At 41.4% G+C, this 23162-nt stretch overlaps 1 protein-coding gene across 9 annotated transcripts in view; it reads right to left on the reverse strand.

Moving 5' to 3' along the window:
• Nucleotides 1–23162, reverse strand: part of WNK2 (WNK lysine deficient protein kinase 2) — a 156577-nt gene that overhangs the window by 85401 nt on the left and 48014 nt on the right. For all 9 annotated transcript variants that reach the window (XR_010918939.1, XM_067544096.1, XM_067544098.1 and 6 more), the window contains exons 3-5: nucleotides 15143–15315; nucleotides 13862–14082; nucleotides 10129–10286 (exon numbers count right to left, since the gene is read on the reverse strand). Coding sequence is in view for 8 of the 9 variants with exons in the window: in XM_067544096.1 (XP_067400197.1) it covers nucleotides 10129–10286; nucleotides 13862–14082; nucleotides 15143–15315 (552 nt within the window). In the remaining variant the exon portion in view is untranslated. The remainder of the gene's footprint in view (nucleotides 1–10128; nucleotides 10287–13861; nucleotides 14083–15142; nucleotides 15316–23162) is intronic.

The following is a 23162-nucleotide window of genomic DNA, read 5'->3' on the forward strand; positions in this document are numbered from 1 at the left end:
AAAAATATCTTTACAGTTACCATATCTACTCTTAAATCCTCCTGCCAATGTTGTGGTTTTACAATAATTTTAGGAGTGTTTCCTCTCCCCTCTACAGGGGTTGGAAGACCCAAACAGAGGCAAACAGCTGATTATACAAGGGAAGACAGAAACTGGCTAAAGAAAAGTGCTGAGAAATAGACCAAATGCATTTTAAAAAAAAGTTTTTTCATCTCTTCGTTACAGTAATGTCCAATGTTAATTTTAACAAAAGGTAAAAAACAGAGGAAAATGATTTTTAAGCTGACTGTGTTCCTTTAAAAAGTGTCTGGTATGACCAAACTCTCAAGATATATAGCTATGTGCCAAATACCTTTAAGTGTTGTGGCTTCTGACTGGTCTTCACTGTCTATGGGGGAAACTTTTCTTCAAGGTTGATTAGTGTCTCATTACAGTGGGCTACTACCTGACCTAGAGGGTATTCAACTAGTATTTCATAATGGGAATCACTCTGAAATAGTATTTAGTTCATGTTCTCTGCTAATGAGAAGAGAATATTACATAACCTGGTGTGTTAGTGTAAATTCCAACTGAATGAGAAGTGCTAGCACAACTCTTGTAGCTATTTGTCAAGTGTGCCCCGTTGACTAGACAGGCATCAAGCTGTTCAGGGCCTCGCATAAGAATGTGGAGCCCCCAAAGTGTTCTCCACCTGTGTGCTGGGAGAGGGGCAGGGACTGAAGGGGCCAACATACTGTGGTTCAGTGAGGCAGTACTTTTTTGTGGTCGATGCCAACTCAAGCTCCAGAATCTAAGATTTTCTTATACAAAACTTAATTGTCCAGCTCTTAAGACCGTTAAGAAATCCTTCAGTACGCGAACAGAGCGCAAACTGAGTACCCACTACAGCTAGCCTGACAACTCATAGCTGAACTTCCATTAATCTCAACAGGGTATAAACTCCGACACCCACTGCAGGTGTGGATTGACCAAGTGAACAAAGGGAGAAGAGGGGTTTTAATCCTATTATGAAGAGCAACACAATTTGCATGTGGCATCTCATTTCAGGTTTTCAGGTGCGGTGGATACCATTTCTCCCTCCTCCCGCCACAATTACACCCCTGGCCAGAAGAAAAAAAAATCACTGCCTAATCTCCCCCACCAAAAGTTTGGGTCCTCAAACTGAAGAACCGGCCAAAGCCACAGGATTAGACTTGTGATCTCTGCAAGGGAACTTGTGTTTGAATAAATCTTTTCACTGCAATTTCACAGTGGAAAGCAACGCAACACAGACCACTACACATTTCTACTACCGTAGTTCACTAATGACAGTTAGCAATTTCCATCTTGATTATACTTGTCAGGAAGAATGGGTGATCAAAATCACAACATGTTACAGCTTACTGCTTTCTGAAGAACTCATGTGCACATATCAATTTAATGAAAAGAAATTGACAGTCGAGACCACTTTGAATGTATTACCTGAGGAATCTTTTATTAATTGCTGTAGCTTCCCAAGGGGAAACACTTTGCTTACGTATCTAGTACTTGTGCTTCCAAGAGCCTATTCCTGTTTCTTTTTATAGTTCCAGATGATCTCATAAATATCTTGACACAAACTAAACAGGAAGGAAATGTAAGCACATCACAGCACATCCCAGTTTAGTCTGGTTTTCCTGAAAGCATAAGATTTTTACTTTTATGTAATATGTCCTGTATTTTGACATCCTTTGGCTGAAGTAGGACAAGGCTAGTCAACTAGAGAATAAATCTGCTGCTTTAAGGAAAGTCTCATGTGACAGAAAGTCCCACGTGCCCGACTGACAATTCTGACCTTACATCTGCCTTAACAGCAGGAAAGAGGCTCCTGAAATTGTCAAATTGCTCCCAAAGTTATCTGGAGTCACGTGCGGGACCCCTGCAAACATCTATTGTGTTAGAACCTGAGCTATGAGTATATGACAAAATAAATAACAATGGAGAGCAGCTCTGTGACTGACAATTAAATACTGGCTTAGAACCAACATTTTAAAAACTATTGTTGATGCTAAGGCAGCATCAACTTCTCAAATGCTGTAACATATTATTGCCCTTCGCGCATGGGAGGAGATCCCCATACATATCTGCAGAGCCACCTCATTGTCCTCCTGCAAATCTCTCCTTAAAACTCTCCTTTGTCATGATGCCTACAACAATCTTGAAACTGGAGAGGCAGCTGGCCTGATGTGACTGCTGCCTGTCATACTGCTCAGAATAGTCAGTGCTGTCTCATTGTTTCCTTCTGTAACCATCTCTCTCCACCTATTGTCTCTTGTTTGTAAGCTCTTTTGGGCAGTGTCTGTTTGTACAACACCTATCACAAGGAGGTCCTGGTCCATGACTGTGGCTCCCCGCCACTACTGCAATAGCAAATTCAGAAATCAGAAATAGCTCAATGCCAGGTTAGCAACCAGTCAAGAAGTCTCCAAAGCTTTTTAAAACAAGCCCTTTCCTATAGAAGAGCATTATGCATTTACAGGCAAATGGATGATGCCTTAGTGCTACAATTTATACAAAAGCTCACACTAACGTTCACTTGTATCAGGAAAAGGCAACAATTTGATGCTGGGTTTTCATGTCATTGTCACTTACGTAGAACCTGAGACGGAATCTCTTCCACAGGTGCAGCATCTCAAAAAGAAGTCTGGATACTAATTAAAACTACAGTATATTAATGAAACAACAGCCAACCAGCAAGCAGGTGGGCTCCCGAGACAGAAATATTGCTCTAAATCAGCAGTGGGCAAACTATGGCCCATGGGCCGCATACGGCCCCTCTGAGCTTTTCATCAGGCCCTCCAGCTCAACCAGTGGTCCATGAGCTCCATTCAGGTGGTCCGTGAAAAGGTTGTGGAACAAGCTGTACGGCGCGGTGGCGGCTGCTCCGCCTCCCAGCCCCGCACCTTCCCCCTGCCCAGCAGCGCCCAGGCCGGAGCCGCTCCTAGAGCATTAATGGCTTGCCATACAATTTCCATACCCAGATGTGGCCCGCAGGCCAAAATGTTTGCCCACCCCTGCTCTAAACAGTCTTACTGAAGACTTGCTGATTAGCAAAAATACAAAAACCTCAGACCATCTTCTCATGGTGTGCCCTAGTGCTTCTGTACGCACAACCATGTGCGCACACAGGGAAAAATTTCTTTCCCTATCAGCCAGCCCTTACCTAAATTTCACTTCTGCTTAGCTCTTCTTAACAGGGAAACATTCTCAAATGCCCACACTGGTGAGAAGCTACCCAAAGGAGACACTAATGGACTCTCCCATGCCTAGACAAGAGGCTGTGTGTTGGTGGACTGACAACCACTAATTCTATTTGGTCCAAAATAGTCTAACTGAACATTTTTTGGCACTTTGCAAAAGACATTTACTTTGCAGGAGGTATGGGAAAGGATGAGGGTATGCTCCTACATAGGACAGGAGGCGAGGTGGGTGGGATAAACAGAGCAATAAGAGGCTTCATCTTCACATATTGGCTGCCTGCGGTAAATTATCCCCATTACATTATTTAATGTTGATGGCTGGCGGAGTTTATTTGTATATTAGTATTTATTGTTAGTGGGCAGTCATTGTGAAGTTTGATTGTTATGAGGGTGTGCTCAGAGCTTCTGTGTAGCTTTTTTAAATTGTTAAATCTAAATAAATAATTAGAAATAATTAAAAAACACGTCTATAGAATGCCTGGACTGCAGCATAGTGCAATACTTGATGCAGGTTTAAAAAACCACTAATCTTCCTAATTGGTTTTTTTAGTCTGTGTACTACTATTCTATTGTTTCACTGCACTGTCCCCCCAGCCCATGTCTCCTAGTATACAGTTACAGTCAAACCTGTAGATGTTTTTAGTTCTGATCTCTGCTAATGGCCCTGTTATTAAAATTAATAGATTGTTTCTTAAATGAGGTATAAATCTTGTCATTTTCCCATTTTCACTTTCTTTTCCTAGGCTGAAGTGTGCCAGATTTTCCCTCTTAAGAGTTAAATTTTTATCTAAAAAAACATTTAGACAAAGCTTGTGAAAAGAACCTATAGTTTACATCCACGTTTAATATTCTTTGGTTTTATGAACCAGATCAATGGAGTTTCTGTAGGTCTACTAAAGAAAGCATTTGGGGAAGTAAGTAATCAATCACATTTTGTAACAGGGTTGCATATAACTAATGTTAAATAGAAAGCCTGCTCGTATCTAATTCTGCTCTTATTCTTGATTCTTTTACTGTAGGATTCACTTGAAACATTGCTGTTCACGTTCTTATTTGACATCAAAAGATCCATCTCATTCATCACTATATAACACTGCAGAAAAGTTCTAAGTATACCAACTAGGAAACTCCTCATTATAGAAAGCTGTATGAAACCTGAACCGCTGTCTTTGTCAACAAAAGCAGACACAGCTCCACCACATCTGAAAGGGAGAGTTAGCTCTTTTTACCTCCTGGACAGAGATATTTCCTAATGATGTTCTTAGCTACTAAACCTTCATAAGGCCTTAGGACTACACACAAGTAAAATGAGAAGCTTTTAAAGCGCTTCCTCATACTCAGGTCATGTTTGAAGGAAAAAACCACACTGGACTCTAGTTAAGATCTTTGAGACTATGCAGTCATGTGCATTTAGGGCATTAAAGACTGAATCTCCACGCCTGTTTTTTTAGAGATCTAAAAATGGCTGCTTGTCTCTAAAAAGAGATATAATAATTTTACACCAGTGGAATCACTCTATTGAAATAATAATATTAAGAAATGTACAGCTGATGCCAGACAATTCAAAGTTAAATCTAAATCATATTAGCCTGAAAGTCTGTACCTTTCTACAATATTTTCCTTGGTTAGAAGGCTGCTTTTGGTATTTTGTTTTCTGTGGGTCAGTGGTGGCATAATTCAAAATTTGAGAACTAAAACAAAAAAGACTTTTACTCTGCAGAACAGTGGAAGTAATATCCCAATAGAAGGTATGTTCTGCACTATTAATAATCTCATGTTGCCCCATTACATGTTGCAAGCAAAGGCTATCTGCACAAGGTGACTTGCTTTGTCTCCCAACAGAAAGAAGAGGTGCTTTTATTCAGACAGTGAGAAAAAAAATGAATTGCCCCATATGTTGAGTCCCATCTGAAAATCATACCCATGGCCAGCTGAAGCCTGCACTTTATTTTACTTTGCCCCCCAAAATAAAAACAGGTAGGGAATATGATGTTGGAACACTAAAATCCAACCTTTTCAGCAGGGTGAACTGCATGGAGTTACAGAGTTCCTGCAAAGGGAAATACTCCCTTCATGCAGTACAGATGAAATATCAAGATTGTGTGTGTGTGTGAGAGAGAGAGAGAAATCATGGCCCCCATTGAAGAGAATGGCAAAATTCCCAATCGGGCCAAGATTTCACCACAGGACTTTAAGCACCGAGAACGATCTATGCAATCACAAACTCATCTCTGTTTCAAAGCATAACAGTACACAATTTTGCTAATCTGCAGATCTAAGGTGGTCTTGGATATTGTGACGCTGGCTGGATTAGGGAGACCATTTACAATATTATTTAACATCAATATTTCATAATTACAATAATTCATGTGAGATATGTATGCCATGTCAGGTGTCGTTAGATAGATTATAATTTGCTAAGTATGATGATATTGTTTATGTGTATGTGTCATATTTGTATTGAAAGTTATGGATATGTCTGATATATCTGTATTTCAACTTGCGCTGTGTTTCTGGGCGACACCCCAGACAGGATGGCTGCAGCACTAACTAGCTTAATGGCCCATTAAGGAAACTTTCAGGTACAATGGGCCCAGGGGGACAAGCCAGGGATACACCTAATGAGTAACCAGGACTTACTCATGTGACCCTGGACTCCATCTTATTTCTGTAAATTTCCACAAGCAGCATGGAAAAGGCAAAGGGACATAAAAGGCAGCTGCACCACATCCATTTTGTCTTCAGTCAGTCTTCAGCTTTCACCTACCTCTGGATCATCTCATCTACAACTGAAGCTGTGAAACAAAGTACTGAGACCCATCAAGGTACTGGATGTGCACCAGAGGGACTATACAAACCTGCAAACTCCACAATTCTACTGGAAACCTGATATATATGGACTTTCAAGTCATTTGTATATATTTCATTGCTTTAGTCAGGTAACACTTCTCTTATAGTTTGTTTCTTTCCTTTTATAAGAAACCTTTAGTTTTAGTTACTAAAGGATTGGCTGGCAGTGTGATATTTTAGGTAAGATCCAAACTTCTATTGATCTGGTAATGTGGCTGGCCCTCTGGAATCAGGAAAACCTTTTTGGTAAAAAGCATAGAGTTTTAAGCAACTTATCTCTTTATTGGACCTAGTGGCTGACTGGGAGCCAGAGACTGAAATGCAGTAAAGGGGGCTGTGTATATTTTTGTTTTAGCTTATTGATAACCAGTGTGGGGAATCAGAAGCATTGTTGGGGCTTGTTGGAAAGTCTTGACTTCTGTGTCACCCACCAGTGCCGGGAGAATCTGCTCTCCTTTTGCAGCCTGCCCTTACCTTGGCATTTTCAGATGGTCTACCCTAGGCAAGGATGGGTCACAGACATACATGAACAATCTATTTAATGAGATTTATAGCACTATTTGTCTGTTTCAGCAGTCTCTTACAAAAGATGTGTTTTCTTCAATTTGTAAATTGGCAAATACAGGAAAAACATTAAACCCATTAAGACTCATAAAAGGGAAAGGATGTGACCAAAGTGACTTCCATAGAGCAATGTTTTAAAGTTATAGGTTAGTGAACTCTAGGCTCCCATCTCTGAAGCCAAGAAGGCATCTACTAAATCCCAGTGGATTCAGGAACTGGAGGAGTTTGTCTGCTGTGAATTCTGCAGTGCACCAGTAAAACAAATATTTGGATTGGCTCTGCAAGGAAAGATGACCAAGTCAGATATTTTAGTCACAAAATATGCTCCACTGTCTACATCAAAATTACTTGGCACAATGATTAAACACAAAGGAAATCTGACTATGGAAAAAACCAGCATGAAAAAATGAGAGTTCAGCATCAGAACTAAAACCGCTGGAAATACGCTGACCACAAAAGCATTTTAATGTTAGCTGCAATAATGCGACTTCAACCTGCTGCTTTTAAAAAATGTGTTTCTCTTGTTAAGTGTTTTATATTGCTCCCTATTTCTTTTTGCATCATGCAACGCTGAGCTGAATCAAGTCCAGAATTTACTTTACTGTTTTCATTAGCCTTTCCCGCCTCATTTTCAGTCAGCACTCTGGCTACTAACATACTGGGGCTTCGGATCCCCAATGCAAAATCTGAGAATGTAACTTTGTCACTACAGACAGGCTCATAGACATGTTTCAAGTCTTTCAGTTGTTCTTTGAGCTGTGGCAAGGAGCCTAAAAAGAAATCATGAGAATCCTGGTGGGGTGAAAAAAGTGATAAATGGAAGTGTGCCATTTTATTCTCTAGAGAGTTACTCGGATGCTAAGGTTGTACAGGCAGGGGAATGGGGGAGTAATAGTTTAATCACACAAAGAATCTTCAAGATACTCTGTGTGGCTGCACATAACCCCTACTATTTGGTGCCACAATGTGGTGGTCCTACTCCTACCACTAGAACATTAGCTAGAGATTTTGAACTACTGCTTGCACGGCAAAGCAGCTCTGTTATACTCCTCCTGCAGAGCAGAGGACAGGATGCAGCCCTTTGTAAGAAAAGAGATGTTTCCAAGCTACTTTGGGCTGGGACCAGAGACCAAATAGCAGAGATCCCACTTTGCTAAATTACAAATGGCAATTTGTACTATGGACTACAAAATGCGCATTAGAACTACTTCACTATTCAGTTGTGGCCTCATACCGTCAGCATATTGCCACAGATTCCACAGTCATCTCCAATGTCACTTTGCTTATGGTGACACCAATGCCAACTTTTCAACTAGGGAATTATGGCTCATCCATATTCCTCCTCTGGTTACCATCAAGCCCAGCAGAGCAGACATAGGGCCATAAAAGGCCATCTGCAGCCAGTCTGACAGTAATGGCAGGGAACAGTTAGGGACCAGTGTTCTATGTTACTGGCTTGTATGAGATGAAATTATAAAGGTCCATACAAGCACTACCGTTTTACGGGGTACGGTTGCGTAGATGGGTACGAGATGAAGGCCTCCTCTGCTCTGGCAGGGATTAAGGAAATTGGAGCAACATGGTTATTAGACTGCATCTCCTGATTTGCCATTTAGGTCTCCAGATTAATTGGCTGTGACCGTCATATTCATGGGACTGTAATTAAACCTATGCCATCCACATCTTCTTCAGTGAGGCTCCTGACCCTAACTGCATTACCAAGTCCAGGTTTGCTGGAACAATTTGTACAGTGGGGGTGCTGAGAGCCATCAAAACAAACTGTAAATCCGGCATATGATGGAAACCACTTCAAAGCAGGGGGTGCAGAAGTAGCTCCCCACCCCTAGTTCCAGCACCTGTGACCCAGACCCTGAGCAAATGGATGAACTGTCAGGATGCTGGTGCAGCTCTCACTGGCAGGATACTCCATTCTTCAGCGGAAAGCAGAGAGCGACTAGCTGTGCTTTTGGGACCTTGCTTTAAGAAGGTGCGAGCAACCTGCTCAGTCCATAGACCATGTTGCATTAGACACTCACCGCCTTGCTTGGGTTTGGCTTTAGAAATCAGAGTAACATTAACTGTTGTTCAGCTCGAGCCTTCTCTCTAGGCGGGGCTGCTTCTTCCTCCCTCAGGACTGCTCCTTGAGAGAACATGCACAACCACTCCCACCTTCCTTATACCCAGGTGAGTCACTTGTCTCAGGGAGACAGCAGAACCCATCTCTTCATTTCCCAGTGTTCCACTGTGAAGAAAGTCCAGGTTGGTGAGTTAGTATCTTTTATTGGACCAATTTCTATGGATGAAAGAGAGAAGCTATTGAGTTTACACAGAGTTCTCCAGAAGAGCTCTGTGTAGCTCACAAGCTTGTCTCTCTCACCAACAGAAGTTGGTCCAATAAAAGGTATTACCTCACCCACCTTGTCTCTCTAATATCCTGGGACCAACTACATAGCTATAACACCACTGTAAACAATAATCTGAACCAAGTGTCATGTTAGTGGCTTCACCTAAAGGTAACGTCTCACATAAAACTGGTAGAGTGGAAACTTCAGTTGCTATGCAGGCTGTGATTTTCCACTAATTAAGGGACCTTGACATTTCCATTAAAGCCACAGAGCATTCCTAGATAGTTTCCAGATCAACTCATGTAGACAAGGACACTCTGGATTTGATCTTCAGCGCAGAATCATATATAGTGGTATAAAGCAATCACTTCTGGCTTCCTTTCAGACCACCTTCTCCTCCAACCTAGCCTACTTCCTGTAGATACAGTGAAGCCATTCCCATTTTGTCTGCTTGGAGATTCATGGACCCTACAGAGTTCCTGAATGGAGGTAGAGTGCTGTTAATCACGGACTCAGTGCAAACCTCCTTCCTCTCATGTGACTTTCAGACAACTTGTTACACAGATGACCTGTGACAGAGGAAGCTTTAAGAAAGGAGGCTATAGTGTCAGAAATCTGAATCATCTTATATTCTTCACCACAGCATAGGAACATAAAGAGAGTATCTAGAGGCTACAGCCTAGGAATTATCCGTTTCTTCCACTATAACATGTGTGGAACTCTCATGAATGGTGGGAATCCCGGTTAAACTGGGCAGTCCCCATTTTGAAAAAGAACATAGTAGAGATTTCCTCCCCACCTCACATCTACTTTGACTGCTGTAGATAAAAATCAATAACAGAGTCACACCACGGGCTGAGAGATTATTAAAATTTGCCTTATGCAGCCATAGTAAAACCAAATGACAGATCCTAGTCATGCTACTGTGGAATTTTAGACATTCCAAATTAACCTGCAAGCATTTTCTAACTCTCCAAAGAGGAGACGTAATTTCTACCCTATTAGAATTCCGCCACAACATACATCCCAATCCAGAGTCCACAACAGCATATCATTTAAAAGGTTAGGATTTAAAGGGCTTTAGATTATAAATATCCATGCTAAAAGCAATCTGAATAAAAATGTAAGTGCACATATTGAAGCTCACTTACACAGGTTACTTTCCGGTAAATTTGAGCAGCATTCTGGCATTCTGAGTAGGGGTATTCTGAGGTAGCCATTTCCAACATGCACATTCCAAAAGCATACACATCAACTGATTCATCATAGTGTTCTTCATACATTTCTGGAGCCATAAATTCTGGAGTACCTAGACACAAAGGGGAAGAATTTAAATTAGACACAAACACTAAATGTGTTTCAGGAAAAAAACTGGAATGATCTATAAAAATGTACCAATTTCAGCCATGCCTGGGTAAATGCAAGATTATTTTAAAACAACAAGGCTAACTAAAATAAACTCCCGCCCCAACCCCAAACATAAAAGAACAGCCCCACACATAACTCCCCCTACCCTCACCAGTAATGATGTGAGAAATACAGGTGTGTGTAAGAATTCCAAAAGTGAAACAGAGTACAAGGCTTGGAAATAAACTGAAAGGTTCATAATGATTTTTTTATGGGGACAGGGGGAGAAAGAGAAGGGAAAGAGCAAGACATTTTGCTTTTGGTTTAGTCAGTTTACAGTTCATTTTCAGCGATACAAGCAGTAATTACTTAAAAGGTTGCACTTGGAAGGAATGTGTAGTAGTCCAAGTTCTTATATGAAGTCACGTGTGAAGAACACTAGCATTAAGCCTGATTTTACCACCATTTCAGTGAGAGAGAAATCAACAGAACTACTCACAGAATAAGGTCCTTCTGAATGGGGGTTAAGGTGGTAGAGATTGGACCCATTGTGATAAACCTGAAGTAAACTAGCAGCTTTATTACAAATCACTACTTAGAATCCCTTCAAAACTTCCTTTTCCTATACTGCAAATCAAGAACAAGTAGAGATAGTAATTACATCAATGCTAACTGAATAACTTCCACACTTAGCACCAGGACTTGGAAATTCAGTCCCAACAGCTGTTTAACTCGTCAAAGAGCCCCCAAATAACAATTACTTTGAACAGTGAGGTCTACAGAGCTGAACCAATACCTTTAGCACAGAATGGTTTATGCTTGGGTGGTGGGAATCTATACATACAGTATCATTTTCTTATCAAGAGAATGCCAGAAAAGATCCAAGAGGAGTGAACAAGGAAGTACTGAAGATGAACATGAATTAGCTAGATAGGATCACAAATATTAAAGGAAGAAAGAGTAATTTCCACCAACTAGGATATCAATGAGCGGGTGCAAAGAGAGACATTTGTTCTCTCTAGCTACATTAACCTAGGAGCAAAGAAAAGTAAAAATTTTATTTCTAAAGGACTTGTAATGGCCCATGTCACCACTTTAGTCTTCAACAAGACATGGACTCCAGGTGAGTAACCAAACTCACTTCCTTCCTGGGATCTGGTTTTATTGGCACCTTTGCTGGCATAGCAATGTTGGTCAGGGTTATGATTTTTTACATTTCGGTACTGGTAGAAAGCCTAGGGTGTACACAGTCATACCACCATAAAGGTGATTTTGCTGGTATAACTTATTTTGCTGAGGAACAGGTATAAACTATATTGGTAAAAGAATTTATATGCTGGTATAAACTGCATCTACCCTAGGAGGGTTTACCAACATAGCTATACCAGCAAACCTTTGCTGGTACAGACCTGGCTTAAGACACAAAATAAGCCTCAGCCTAAACTCTCTGAGGTTTGCTAATCCTAGGGCCTCTCTCAGGTCTTCCTCTGTTCTTACTCCCACTATCTCAAAGACACTCCCTTTATATCCTAGTTGGACCCACCTGTCAGCAAGACTCAGCTGTAATTACCCTGAATCTTGATATAGAGTTTTAACACCTGTGCTTAGGGCGACTTGACAGAAAAGCGCTGCATTCTGACACAGAGCCTTTATCTACCACTTGTGACAGAACCTTACATTGCCACTACGAAATGGTTCATGGCTGTGTCAGATGTGGACTACACTCTACAGACCCGCTACATTGCCACAGAATCTCATTCAACCTAGAACAAAGAGAATTATGCAGCATTTAAAATAACTCTGTCACCAACCTAAGAAGGCCAAAGTCTAAAAAGTGGGAGATATTATGGCAGCATTCCAAAAACTCCATCAAAGGGCAAGAATCTCATTTGGTCTGTGTACAAATTCATTTTTAACAAATTATATCCGAAAGGTTTTATGTATGCTTAATAGTCCTTAAAAACTGGAGTAACTATGGGCTCAGTATTCATTCACATAATCACTGATCCTCCCCATGCTACTCAATCCATTGCTTACAAAAAAAAAAAAAAAGGGCACTCTTCTGAAAAAGATTGCAAAAGATGGCCAAATTTATAAAGGGTTTTTCTCAATTTCCATTAAATCTTGCCTACTGTAGGATTTTTCCCCCTCTAACAGTTTCCCTCCACTGTTACCACTAGAGCAGACAAAATGCCAACAGCCTCCAGTATTTTTGCAAAGTCTTGTTCAGATCTGCTCTGAGCAGGATTTGACAGCTCAGTGGTACAGATTTACATGAGCTGAGGATCTGGACACAAAATTTCAGGCACTTGAATCTCAATGATTTCAGTCTAACATCTATACGCTGAATTTCACACCCAAATACATTAGTATAAATAAATAAAGGGATCCTTTTCTTAAGCTTTAGGATGCAAAAGATTTACTTCAGCAATTACTTTTCAAAAGAGCATACTGTTTTGATGACTGGGGAATAGTTGTTACCAGGATTAATTTGCTACAATAAGATATTATCCACTCCTCCAGAAGCCTAAAAGCATCCCTCAATGAATAGAAATTGAATTTTAGAGTATTTATTTAACTGTTGTAGCTGAAACATGAGCATTTCCATGATTACTTCCCACACCTTTGCCACCTCATTTTCAATCACAATATTCTAAAACTTTTACTTACAAAGCTGAAAGTTTCATGGCCTTAGGTCTCTTTAGGGTAAATTTGCTCAGGAAGTTTGAGTAAAAAGGGTTGAGTTGTTTGAGAATTGAGGAAAAGGGGCATCACATACACTTTCCCCACTCAACAAAGTGTTGCAACAACTTCATCCGTGCCAAAGTGGCTGGGGTTAAAAGGTTAAAATCTGGCAGGGAAATACTGCCTTTAGGCCCTGATTCAAGAAAACACTTAAGCATGTGCTGAAATTCCATTGAAACTGGAGATGAAATTGCTTAAATGATGTCTTGACTAGGAGTATGTCCTTGAATTGGGGCTTTCATGAGAAGGGTCTTTGAGTGTAGTGATGAAAATTGGTTTGGTTTTAGAGTTATTAGGTTTCAGTAAAATAGCAGTCCCAGGATACAGAGTATTCTCCCACCACCCAAGACACTTATCCACTCTAAAGTGAAAGAAAGCTGCAGTGCAAGGGTGCTGCTAACTTAGGTTCGCAGCAAATGCATATGTCTCTGACGGCAAGAATAAATGCTGAACTAATGAACTGCCTTTTTTAGGGTGAGAAATGAAAAGGACATACATAATTAAGGGGTAGTCAAACATTTTGGTGAGAAAACATTAAAAATCATTTTAGATGGAAGAGGCAGGCCTTTACTGTTCAGATATAGAAGAGAATTTAACATGCCATGGTAACATTTTCTAGATTGAGATTTTTCTAAGCCGTACAGAGGATTTAGACACACACAGCCACCTACATCTCTGCAGCCAAACTACAAGTATATAAACACTAAAATGAAACAAACAAACAATGCAAATAAGAAAAACCCATCACCAAACCAGAACAAGAAGGCCAGCAATGGAGAACAAACTGATTACCTATTACACTTTTGGCAAATGAAGCTCTTTTGAGGGTTGCCAGACCTAAGTCTCCTATTTTCACAGATCCAGTCGGCCCAGTAATAAAAATATTGTCACATTTTAAGTCTCTGTGAATGATTGGTGGAGTTCTCGTGTGCAAGAAATGTAGACCTTTGAGGATTTGCCGGCACCAGCTACGAAGAACTTTTGGTTTCATCACTTTAAATCTCTTCAGATACCTGGAGCAAAAACATACACAGAGCATTAGGTGTGAAGAAAAAGAAAGTGTTATTTAAAACGCTAAAGGTTTCACAATGGACAAAATTGTGACCTTGCTTTGAATAAAAACCCATCTCAAATACCACAAACAGCTCAGAGATAGCACAATGGTGAAAGTAAATTGCATTCTCTAAAGAAGGAACTGAAACATTTCATTTTTTGGGAGTTACATTAAGTTAATTATTGTATTAAGCTTCTCTGGTGCAAATACCACCAATATTCAGATGTAAGGAAGTTTAATAGTAAAACAATTCATTGTATGCAGAGACCTATGCTAGAACCAAGGTTTTACGTATTCAGATTAGCACAATATGGAAGTCTTTTGTCCTGAGTACTGCAGACTTGCATTTTTACCATTAGTCTAAGACTCAGGTCTTTACTGTAGATATGGAGGGCATGTTTTGTAGGAACTCAAAACCTGCTACTTTCACTTGCAGAGTGGTACATTGGAGATGTGCAGTGATGTGTATTACTCCCATCGGGGATGAAAATCTGTTCTGAAGTTTGTGCCAACTGAAGAAGTGTCAGTACCATAAGCTATTAATTAGCACTGTTTAGGAAATAACCTTGAGCAGCTCTTGCTTCAAAAAATGATTCCCTCCAGTTAAAGATCTATTTTATTGCAGTTTTGTAATAAAAGCCACAAATACCAACCCCCTACCCTCCAAAAAAAAACCAACCCAAAACAAGCAAACAAAACTACCACCAACAGCCACCTGACAAATTCACAGAGAGCTTCATGTGCAGAATAGAAAACAAAGGCAAAAACTGCTGATAGTTATGTAACTGAAACAGTAGATCAGGGATAAAACAAAAGGTGCTGAAATTCTGCTTTCAAATCAATAGAGTTCAAACATTGTGACAAATGACTGAAAGGAGAGAACAGATAAGTTTTTGGTTTTGAGATGCCTTTTTTTTTTTTTTTTTTTTTTTTTTTTTTTAAAGAGAGTCTGTAACTAGTATTTTTCTAAGAATTTCTGCAGCTATTCTTAGACATGTCACCAGAAGCACAGTACTTACGTTTTTAGTGTTCCAGAGGTCATCAATTCAGTAACCAGCACAATACATTTTTTTCCTTTTACACAGGACTCCCAGAAGTCATAAAATCTAACAATGTTTGGATGCTGAAGACCTTTCAACATTTCTGCTTCCTCCTTAAATCTCTGTCTCTCTACTTTTGTCAATTTTCTGTCCTAAATCCAAAATAAGCATTATTAGTATTGAATAAAAAACCCACAATTTTTACAGTCCGTAAGTCATTTATTATAGTTTTGACTGTACTAGATTTCTTTTATGATTGTGTCAAGCATGATTATTATAAAAACCATTTATATAAGAAATGAGTAATGTGGACGAACTAACCTCAGATCTAGTTCTTGTCGTCATTAAATTGTCTCTGAATTGAGCTGAAGGACAAATAGCCCTGTATCCAAGAAATGTCTGTGCTATGCCACATAAGAACCTTTGATTTCTATTTTCATCTTCAGAGGCATCACTAAAATCCCACAATGTAACCATTAATATGGTTTCGTGCATTCACATACAGCTAATTGATTTCATTAGATTTGTTTTTAACCATTTTTGGTCTCGAAAGTACAGTTAACTAGAAAGACTAGACTAACAAATGCAAGGCCTGATCTTCAGATGTACTGAGTACCCCACAACTCCTATGGATACCATTTACAATCGAGGATTGTAGGAAGGTGCTGTGGCCTTCCTTGGAGCTTGGGCTCAAGAAAGGGCCGCGACCCCCAGGCCGGACAGGAACAGGTCCAGCAAGTCAGTCTGCCCGGCAACCGAGGAGCCGGACAGTGATAGGGCCGGCAGGCCAGTCTGCCCGGCAACAGAGGGGCGGAACTTCCACAGGGGAAGGAAGTATAAAAGGCAGGCCCCGCCGCTCAGTAGGGGACAGGCTGCCGCTGGAGGCAGACGTGCTGTCCCACCGACTGCAGTGTAGGCCTGACCCCAGCCGGGCAGCCGCCCCAATCAACCGCTTCCCAGAGCTGAGGTGCCTGAAGCTGCCCGACTTACCGAGCCCCAGGGACTGGATAGGGCCGCCGGGCCCCAGGGACTGGACCGAGCCCCCCGAGGCCCACGGGTAGGAGATACCCCCTGAGGCTGGCCCTGACCTGGAGGAGCTGCCTGACGCCGAGCCCCCGGAGCCCTGTGACCTGGAGGAGCTGCCCTCTGCAGAGGAGCTCCCCGACTTGCCGCTGGTCAACGAAGAGGGACTAGTGGGCCTGCTGTGTGCCGAGTACCCCAGCAACCCCGAGGACATGGAAGACAGGTACCTGGGGACCCGGGGGAGGAAGTGGCCCAGGGACATCCATAGCCAGTGGCTGAGTCAGGGGCAAGACCCCCATCAGCGTGTTGTGGTGAGAGCCCGCCGACTCAGTGGCAAACGCCTTTGCCACTGCTAGGGCCCTGGGCTGGGACGCAGTGGAGACAGGTGGGCCTGCGTCCCCCTCCCGCCTTCCCTAGCCACCCCGGGGAGAAAGTGCTCTCCCCTGCCGCTACAGACAGTGGATCCACTGCTTACCTGTCCCACCCTGCCTGAGGGCCAGAGACTATAACCTGCTTACCGGTCACGCCCCACCTGGGGATTGGAGACTCCAGACTGCTTACCTGTCTCACCCCACCTGGGGGGTTGGAGACTCCAGACTGCTTACCTGCCTCACCCTGCCTAAGAGCCGGAGGCTATAGACTACTTGTCTGCCTGCCCTGCCAGAGGGTTGGGGCTAAGACTGGTGCATTGGCACCAAATTATTCCCCTTGTAGGAAGGTGCTGTGGCCTTCCTCAGAGCCTGGGCCCGAGGAAGGGCCGCAACACCCAGGCCGGACAGGACCACTGGCCTACACGGATGCTCAGCACTTTAAGAGATCAGGCCTGTAATCTGCATGCTATGGAATAAAGGGTAAGGTCCTCCTTAGGTGGATGGCCTTTTCCACTACTATGGAAACAATCTAGACAATGCCATTTCAAAAAAGAATGTGTCAATTTTTCTGCTCACTCACAGTTCTGCCTCTTCTTCCAAGCTATTTTGTATTAAATTCAACCTGGAAAAAGGTTTAAAAATTGACTTTGCACTTTTGTCCTCTCTATGATGCAAAAAAGCATCCTGAAAATGTTTCTTGCCTGCTTTTCAGATCAGAAATATCAGGAATGCCAAATTTCCTGTTCCGAGTTCTCCTGGAGAATCTCTGAGAGCTCTCAGGGGTGTTTAAGCTCCAGCACCTTAATTGAAAAAGCAAGGGCTATTTAATCTTTAACAAATGTTTAGACCCTGAAGATAAACAGATGCAAGAGTGTAAAGGAATGACTTAAGACCTTCCCCTTTCAACTGTCGCCCTCTTGGCTCTCGTGATGGTGTCAATCTACTAGTTCTTCAGTCAATCTGCCAGCTTCAACAGCGTATAAAATTTTAATGAATGAATAAATAAACAAACAAACCTATCTGTTGGGGGAAAATGCACTCCTGTAGCCTTAGAGGCAGATGGGCTTTGGCTGGATAGGCAGGGGAAGAGGGCTATCCTTTAGGGATACTCGTCTCCCACCCCAGCTCCCACCATGGGAGTTCAGCTCCCTCATGAGTCTGGGATATGGATAGTGTGGGGGTGGAGGGATGGGGAAGGAGGGGACATGACATCCTACCTGACTGGCCAGGGGGGAAGGGAACCCCCTGGCTCCCATTCACCCAAGGGGCAGGCACAGAAGCCCCTTAAAAATCCCTCAAGCCTTCTTCATAAATCAGAACAAAGCAAAAAAAGGCACAAGCCTAAATATTTTCTCTTGTTAGGAGCACCCCTTTGATACTGTATAGCCACCTGTGGTCCATCTATCTCCCATGGACAGTGAAGCAGATTAAGATCACTCCAGTCCACTGCCCTAGAAATAAAGCTCCTTAGGTCTTTAGCGGGCAGAACCATGTAATAGCTCTTACTCACCACACTCAAAGCTAACAAATCACTGAAACACAAGCATTTATCAGGTCCAAAATTATTTCATTTTTCAAACTCAGACACGTTTGACTTTTCTCAGCCACCTTGGCGGTATGTAGAATTAAACGGTGACTTGGGTTATTTTTAACTGAGACAGACTCTGAAGGGGATGATATCATTGCCATATTGATATGGTCTCTCCTCAGCTACAGTGCAAAGAATTCCACGTAATATTGAGAATTCTCACGGCCGGGGACAAATTGGCTTTATAGTGGCAGAGATTACTCAGAAAATCCAGGCCGAAACTTGCTACATGTTTTAACTCGTCTTGTCTTAGAGGGAAGAAAGTCTACCCATTTCTTAAGAGAAAGGGGTGGGGGAGAGGGAAGGCAATGGTTACGTTTTTCAAGGATTGCTAGATGTGCCAGCTCTGCAGTTTTTATTTTTCTGTACATTTTACTGAGCAGCAGCAGTGTTACTACTCATACTAACATCGCTCAGGAGAACAGCAACAATCTTCTTCATCTGAGCAGCTGCTTGCCTCGTTGGGGGCAGATCCCTTATTACAAGGCAAGGCTTGCAGCAACACAGTCACAGCCGTTCTACCGGTGTCAGGCGGACATCTACCACAGCAACTACGATCGCCAATAACGAGGCACCATTGCTGCTGTTTCATATCAAACCAATTTTAAGAAAGCTAAAAAACGCTGCCCAGTGAGCCTGCACCGAAGGGTTTGACAATTGCTTTCCACCTCATTAGTCTTCCCTTACTGCTGAGAGTCCTTTTAATTTTAGCCCTGTAGAATAAATCAGACACACTCCAATTAAAGAGGAAAGGAAGAAATTCTCTATGAGAGTCGGGAAAAGCACACTGAGGGGGGTCAAGAGAGGAGCAGGGAGGAGGACAACAACAAAGCTGGCAATTTTACAAAAAATTCTATATTTAAAAAAAGAATTCACAGTGCTTCTTGATTCTAACTTTTAGGTTTCTGAGCATCCTGGGGAGTTTTCCACCCCTAGTTCATGAGTAACTTTAAAAGTGTTAAGCAAACATACAATAGGCAATTATATTCTGTATCCCTGGCTGCAGATTATGTGCCCAAGTGCATTGGGACTGACGACTCAATTAAAAAGTATTCAGGAATGAACAACAAAAACCACACATTTTGGACAGGATAAAAGAACTAACACCTCCTTCCTCCCTTCAAACCATCTCCATATTTCACAGACACATTCTTTATAAAACATATTTTTAAATCAAAAGAATACTGATAAATAAGTTCTTAAGAGCAGCAACAGTTTCTGCTGCTTGTTGAATCAGCCTCAGAAGAGAACCAGTGCCAATTGCCAACACTTGGAAGGAAAGCGTAGGGGTAAGTAAGGAACGTTCCAGGTCTGGGTGAACCAGTCCCACCGTGCGTACTTAAAAAGATTCAAACTGATATTGTGGAGTTTCCACTGTGAACTCTTTGTAAGAGTTTATAGCCAAGCAGTTCTAACTCCATCAGTCTCAACTTGACACACAAGTTGCTGGCCAAGGCACAGGCTTTTTAAGAGGACTTAAAAATTAATGTGTTTTCTACTTCAAGGCAGAAAAAACCCCTCATCCTCCGGTTGCCATTTTAACTACACAACTCACTCAGTTTATTTGGAAACCAAAAATCTTTACAAAGATTGTAAGCACATGTTCTCAGACTGTATAATGCACACAAGACAAATCTTTGAGATGAAGATACGGGTGTGTAGGCTTGTTGTTTCAAGCCTTAGGGCACTGAAATGTTAGAGAGAGGCCAGGAGTTTCTATGCTGTGATGACATTGGAGCAAACCAATTCCATGAAATAAGTGTTTGGAAATTGCAAAAGGTAATGGAACATTGAAAAAAGCAGGCATAAGCTGGGCACCCAAAATCGCGGGGGGGAGGGGGTAATAATAATAATTTGGGTGTAAAGTGACTAGGCCAGGGCTATCCAGTGACTTGGTTATAAGCATTCTATTCCTACCTCAGAGCCTCACATTTAGTGACCATACAGCACTTCTTTCCAGACTGCAATTCTCTGCTCAGCACACAGCCCAAGCTGGTGGGCTGAATGCTGAGCAGATAGGCAAGGGAATAAATTCTTCTCCCCAAACCATGGGGCCGCCATGGAGGTCTCTCTGCAGTCACTACTTCAGCCCAATAGTAGCAATAACCTCAGCAGACCCTTACAAAGTGCCCCTTTAACCTCAAGGTAAGAATCAGTCCCGCGCTTCCTCTGCCTCGGGACTCTACTGCACAGGGGGTGCATGACCATCCTATACTGCCACTCTCTCATTGCACAGCCGGAGCACCACAGTTCATCTTTCAAAGGGATCCCCTGCAGCCACGATAAAGGCAACTAGATGTGCCCCCATGATTTTCCCTTTGCCTCATTTTATTCAAATTCCTCCTCCCAACCTCTTTAGCACCAGCCACCACAATCACTGTGTTGACAAGGCATACTGCTGCAGACAGACAAGCAGCTGTCTGCTACTCCGCAGCTTACCCAAACAAAGTAAGAGTCATCTGGAGTTAACATACAAGCTCACTGCTCAGTCTATTTTCATTTTATTGGTTTTATCCTGTAGATTTACACAGTGCGTTTCTAAAATATCATAAGACACAAAAATACTTTGAAAAAGTGTTTTCAGTGTGAATTGGGAGATACTGATATTATTTTGCAAAGGACTACACACTTCATCTCCTTATAAGGTATCCAAGCTTCTTGGCTCCTTTGAATCCCACTTTACTGGGATAGAAAATCTTGGCTCCGCAGGACAGACCTTTAAAATAATTGAAAGCCTCTCAACACTGCTGCACAGCACCAAATGATTCTAAAATAACTTTAACCTTCAGAAGTTCAAAGCTATTGCACAGAGCACCCCTTGGTTCAACATTTCCAGACAAAAATTAAACAGAAACAAAGCAAGATGAAGTAAGACAGCTGCTCACTTTAGATTTCTTTTAAAAAGGTAATGATAGACTTTCTCTTTCATAGGCTATAAAGAATGCCTTAAAGAGAGGCATTTTGCCCACATTTACAAGCAGATTATGTTAAATGGTAAACTTAAAATTATTCAGAGTAGAATTTGTTTACAAGATCAGAGCTCCAGTATCAAAGGACAAGCAAACATAAGACAAGTTATGTTTTCTAAAGGACTGTAAGTTTTCCTGCACATATCATGAAAGACACCACTGGTATAAAATAGGTCCTGAATGCACTATCTTGAAACAAGTTTGTTGTGTTTTAACATGTTCACCATGACTCCAAGACCACAACTGGTAATTGCACTGAAGAGACACAGCTTTATAAAATACAAGGCAAAAGCAAATTTATACTTTTAGCAGACATGTTCACGGAAACAAATACAAAATCCTATTGTACAGGATGATTTAAGACATCTTTGCAAGTGCTGTCACAATAGTCCATAACCATCCACCCTGCCCTGTGTTCACAAGTTTTATTAATTTTTCATTATAAATTTTTATTATTGCTCTATTTTGCTGCTGGTAAGTATTTATGGAGTGCCACTAAAGCAGTAAGCCATGACATGGCGTGCATAAGTAAGCTATTGGAATATCTTAGGTGCAGTGTCTACAATCACATAGGCATGATAAAAGAGCCTCCACAATCTAGTGTGCTTTATTATTATCAGAGTATGTTCCTAAATTTTACATTTCTTTTAAGCTGTTTTGGAGTTATGCAATGTATCCTTCCACTATGAAAGATAGTTCCTAGCAGGCAGAAAAAAAAGCTAATAGGGAAAAGTTATAAATACCATTTTCTCTATTCATTTTCTCCTTCCTCTTTTTCCCCTTAATTCTGAATATCTCAAATGGCAGTTTCATCGACAAGGTATACAGCTGAACAAGTGATAGCTGTTTACTTTTCTGACAGAATGCCCAAATGATTATTTCATTTATCATGTTGCACTTGCCAGAGTGTGTGCTGTTTTAGAGTAGGTTATCCGGGAGTTGGACAAAATGAAGTTTGAGGCGGAAAACAAAATTAAATTGCATTTCCTGTTTGTAAATTGGATTTGTGAAAGTCAGTCACCCACCTGGAACACGTAAGCCACTCTCTCCTCCTCCCAGACAATCATGCTGGCTCATGTAATAACTTTCACACCAACCAAGCTCTCTCTTTGACAACATAATGTTCACCTTCACTAAATTTCCTAGTGCTGAACACTGGCTGTGACTGGAATTAGTACCCAAAACCCATTAATAAAATTAAGGGACAGGCTGAGCTTTACATATTATATTTCTAAGAATGACATTCCCCTCCCCAATTAACAACAGGAAACGTTGTGCTAGTATGTCCTCCAATCTGGAGCACGTGAGCTCTGACTGAAGTCCTCTGGTGTCACACAGGAACAGGAGAGAGCTTTATTCCGAGTCCTTGGAAAATTTCCAAAGAAAGACTAGCCAAAATGGTGAAATTGAGTTCCTATCCATAACTGTCTAATACTTACCTTAGAAAATGAACATGATGATAAGAATTCCATATATCGCAAAACACTTTATAAACAAGAGGGCATATTATCCACTTTTTACAGATGAGGAAACTGTGCCACAGAAAGTTTAAGTGACTTGTCCAAGATCAATGTGAGACACTGACAGATTTGGGAATAAACTACAGGTCTCCCACTTATACTCCATTCCAACTCTACCCAGCAAAGGGGACTGGAGGATAAACAAAAGATCAGAATAACTTATCCAAAATATTTACTTTAATTCAGTTCCAGCTTAATAATGCTATATATATATCCATTTAAGAACTACTACTTACGATTATGTTTGATAATATAATAGCTGTGCCTCAAAGCAGTGTTTCATCACAGAAACCTGGAGATGCACTACAATACTCCTACAGAATGTATTCTGAGTGACATTTTGATTAAAAACAGCCACTATGACAACTTGAAAAGTGGTGCTAAGTTGAGGAATACTAAACTCCATCTTGCTAGTGACTGAACTCAGGCTGTGATGCAGATGCTGTTATTTTAAACAATTAACTATAAAATTCTCCTGAGAAACACAAAATTAGTTTTAAAAGAATGTTGAAAGTATTCTTCTCAGCC

This window comes from Emydura macquarii, unplaced genomic scaffold (genome assembly GCF_026122565.2).
Source record: "Emydura macquarii macquarii isolate MOO-44397 ecotype Brisbane River unplaced genomic scaffold, CSIRO-AGI_Emac_v2 contig_968, whole genome shotgun sequence".
Taxonomy (NCBI): Eukaryota; Metazoa; Chordata; order Testudines; family Chelidae; genus Emydura; species Emydura macquarii.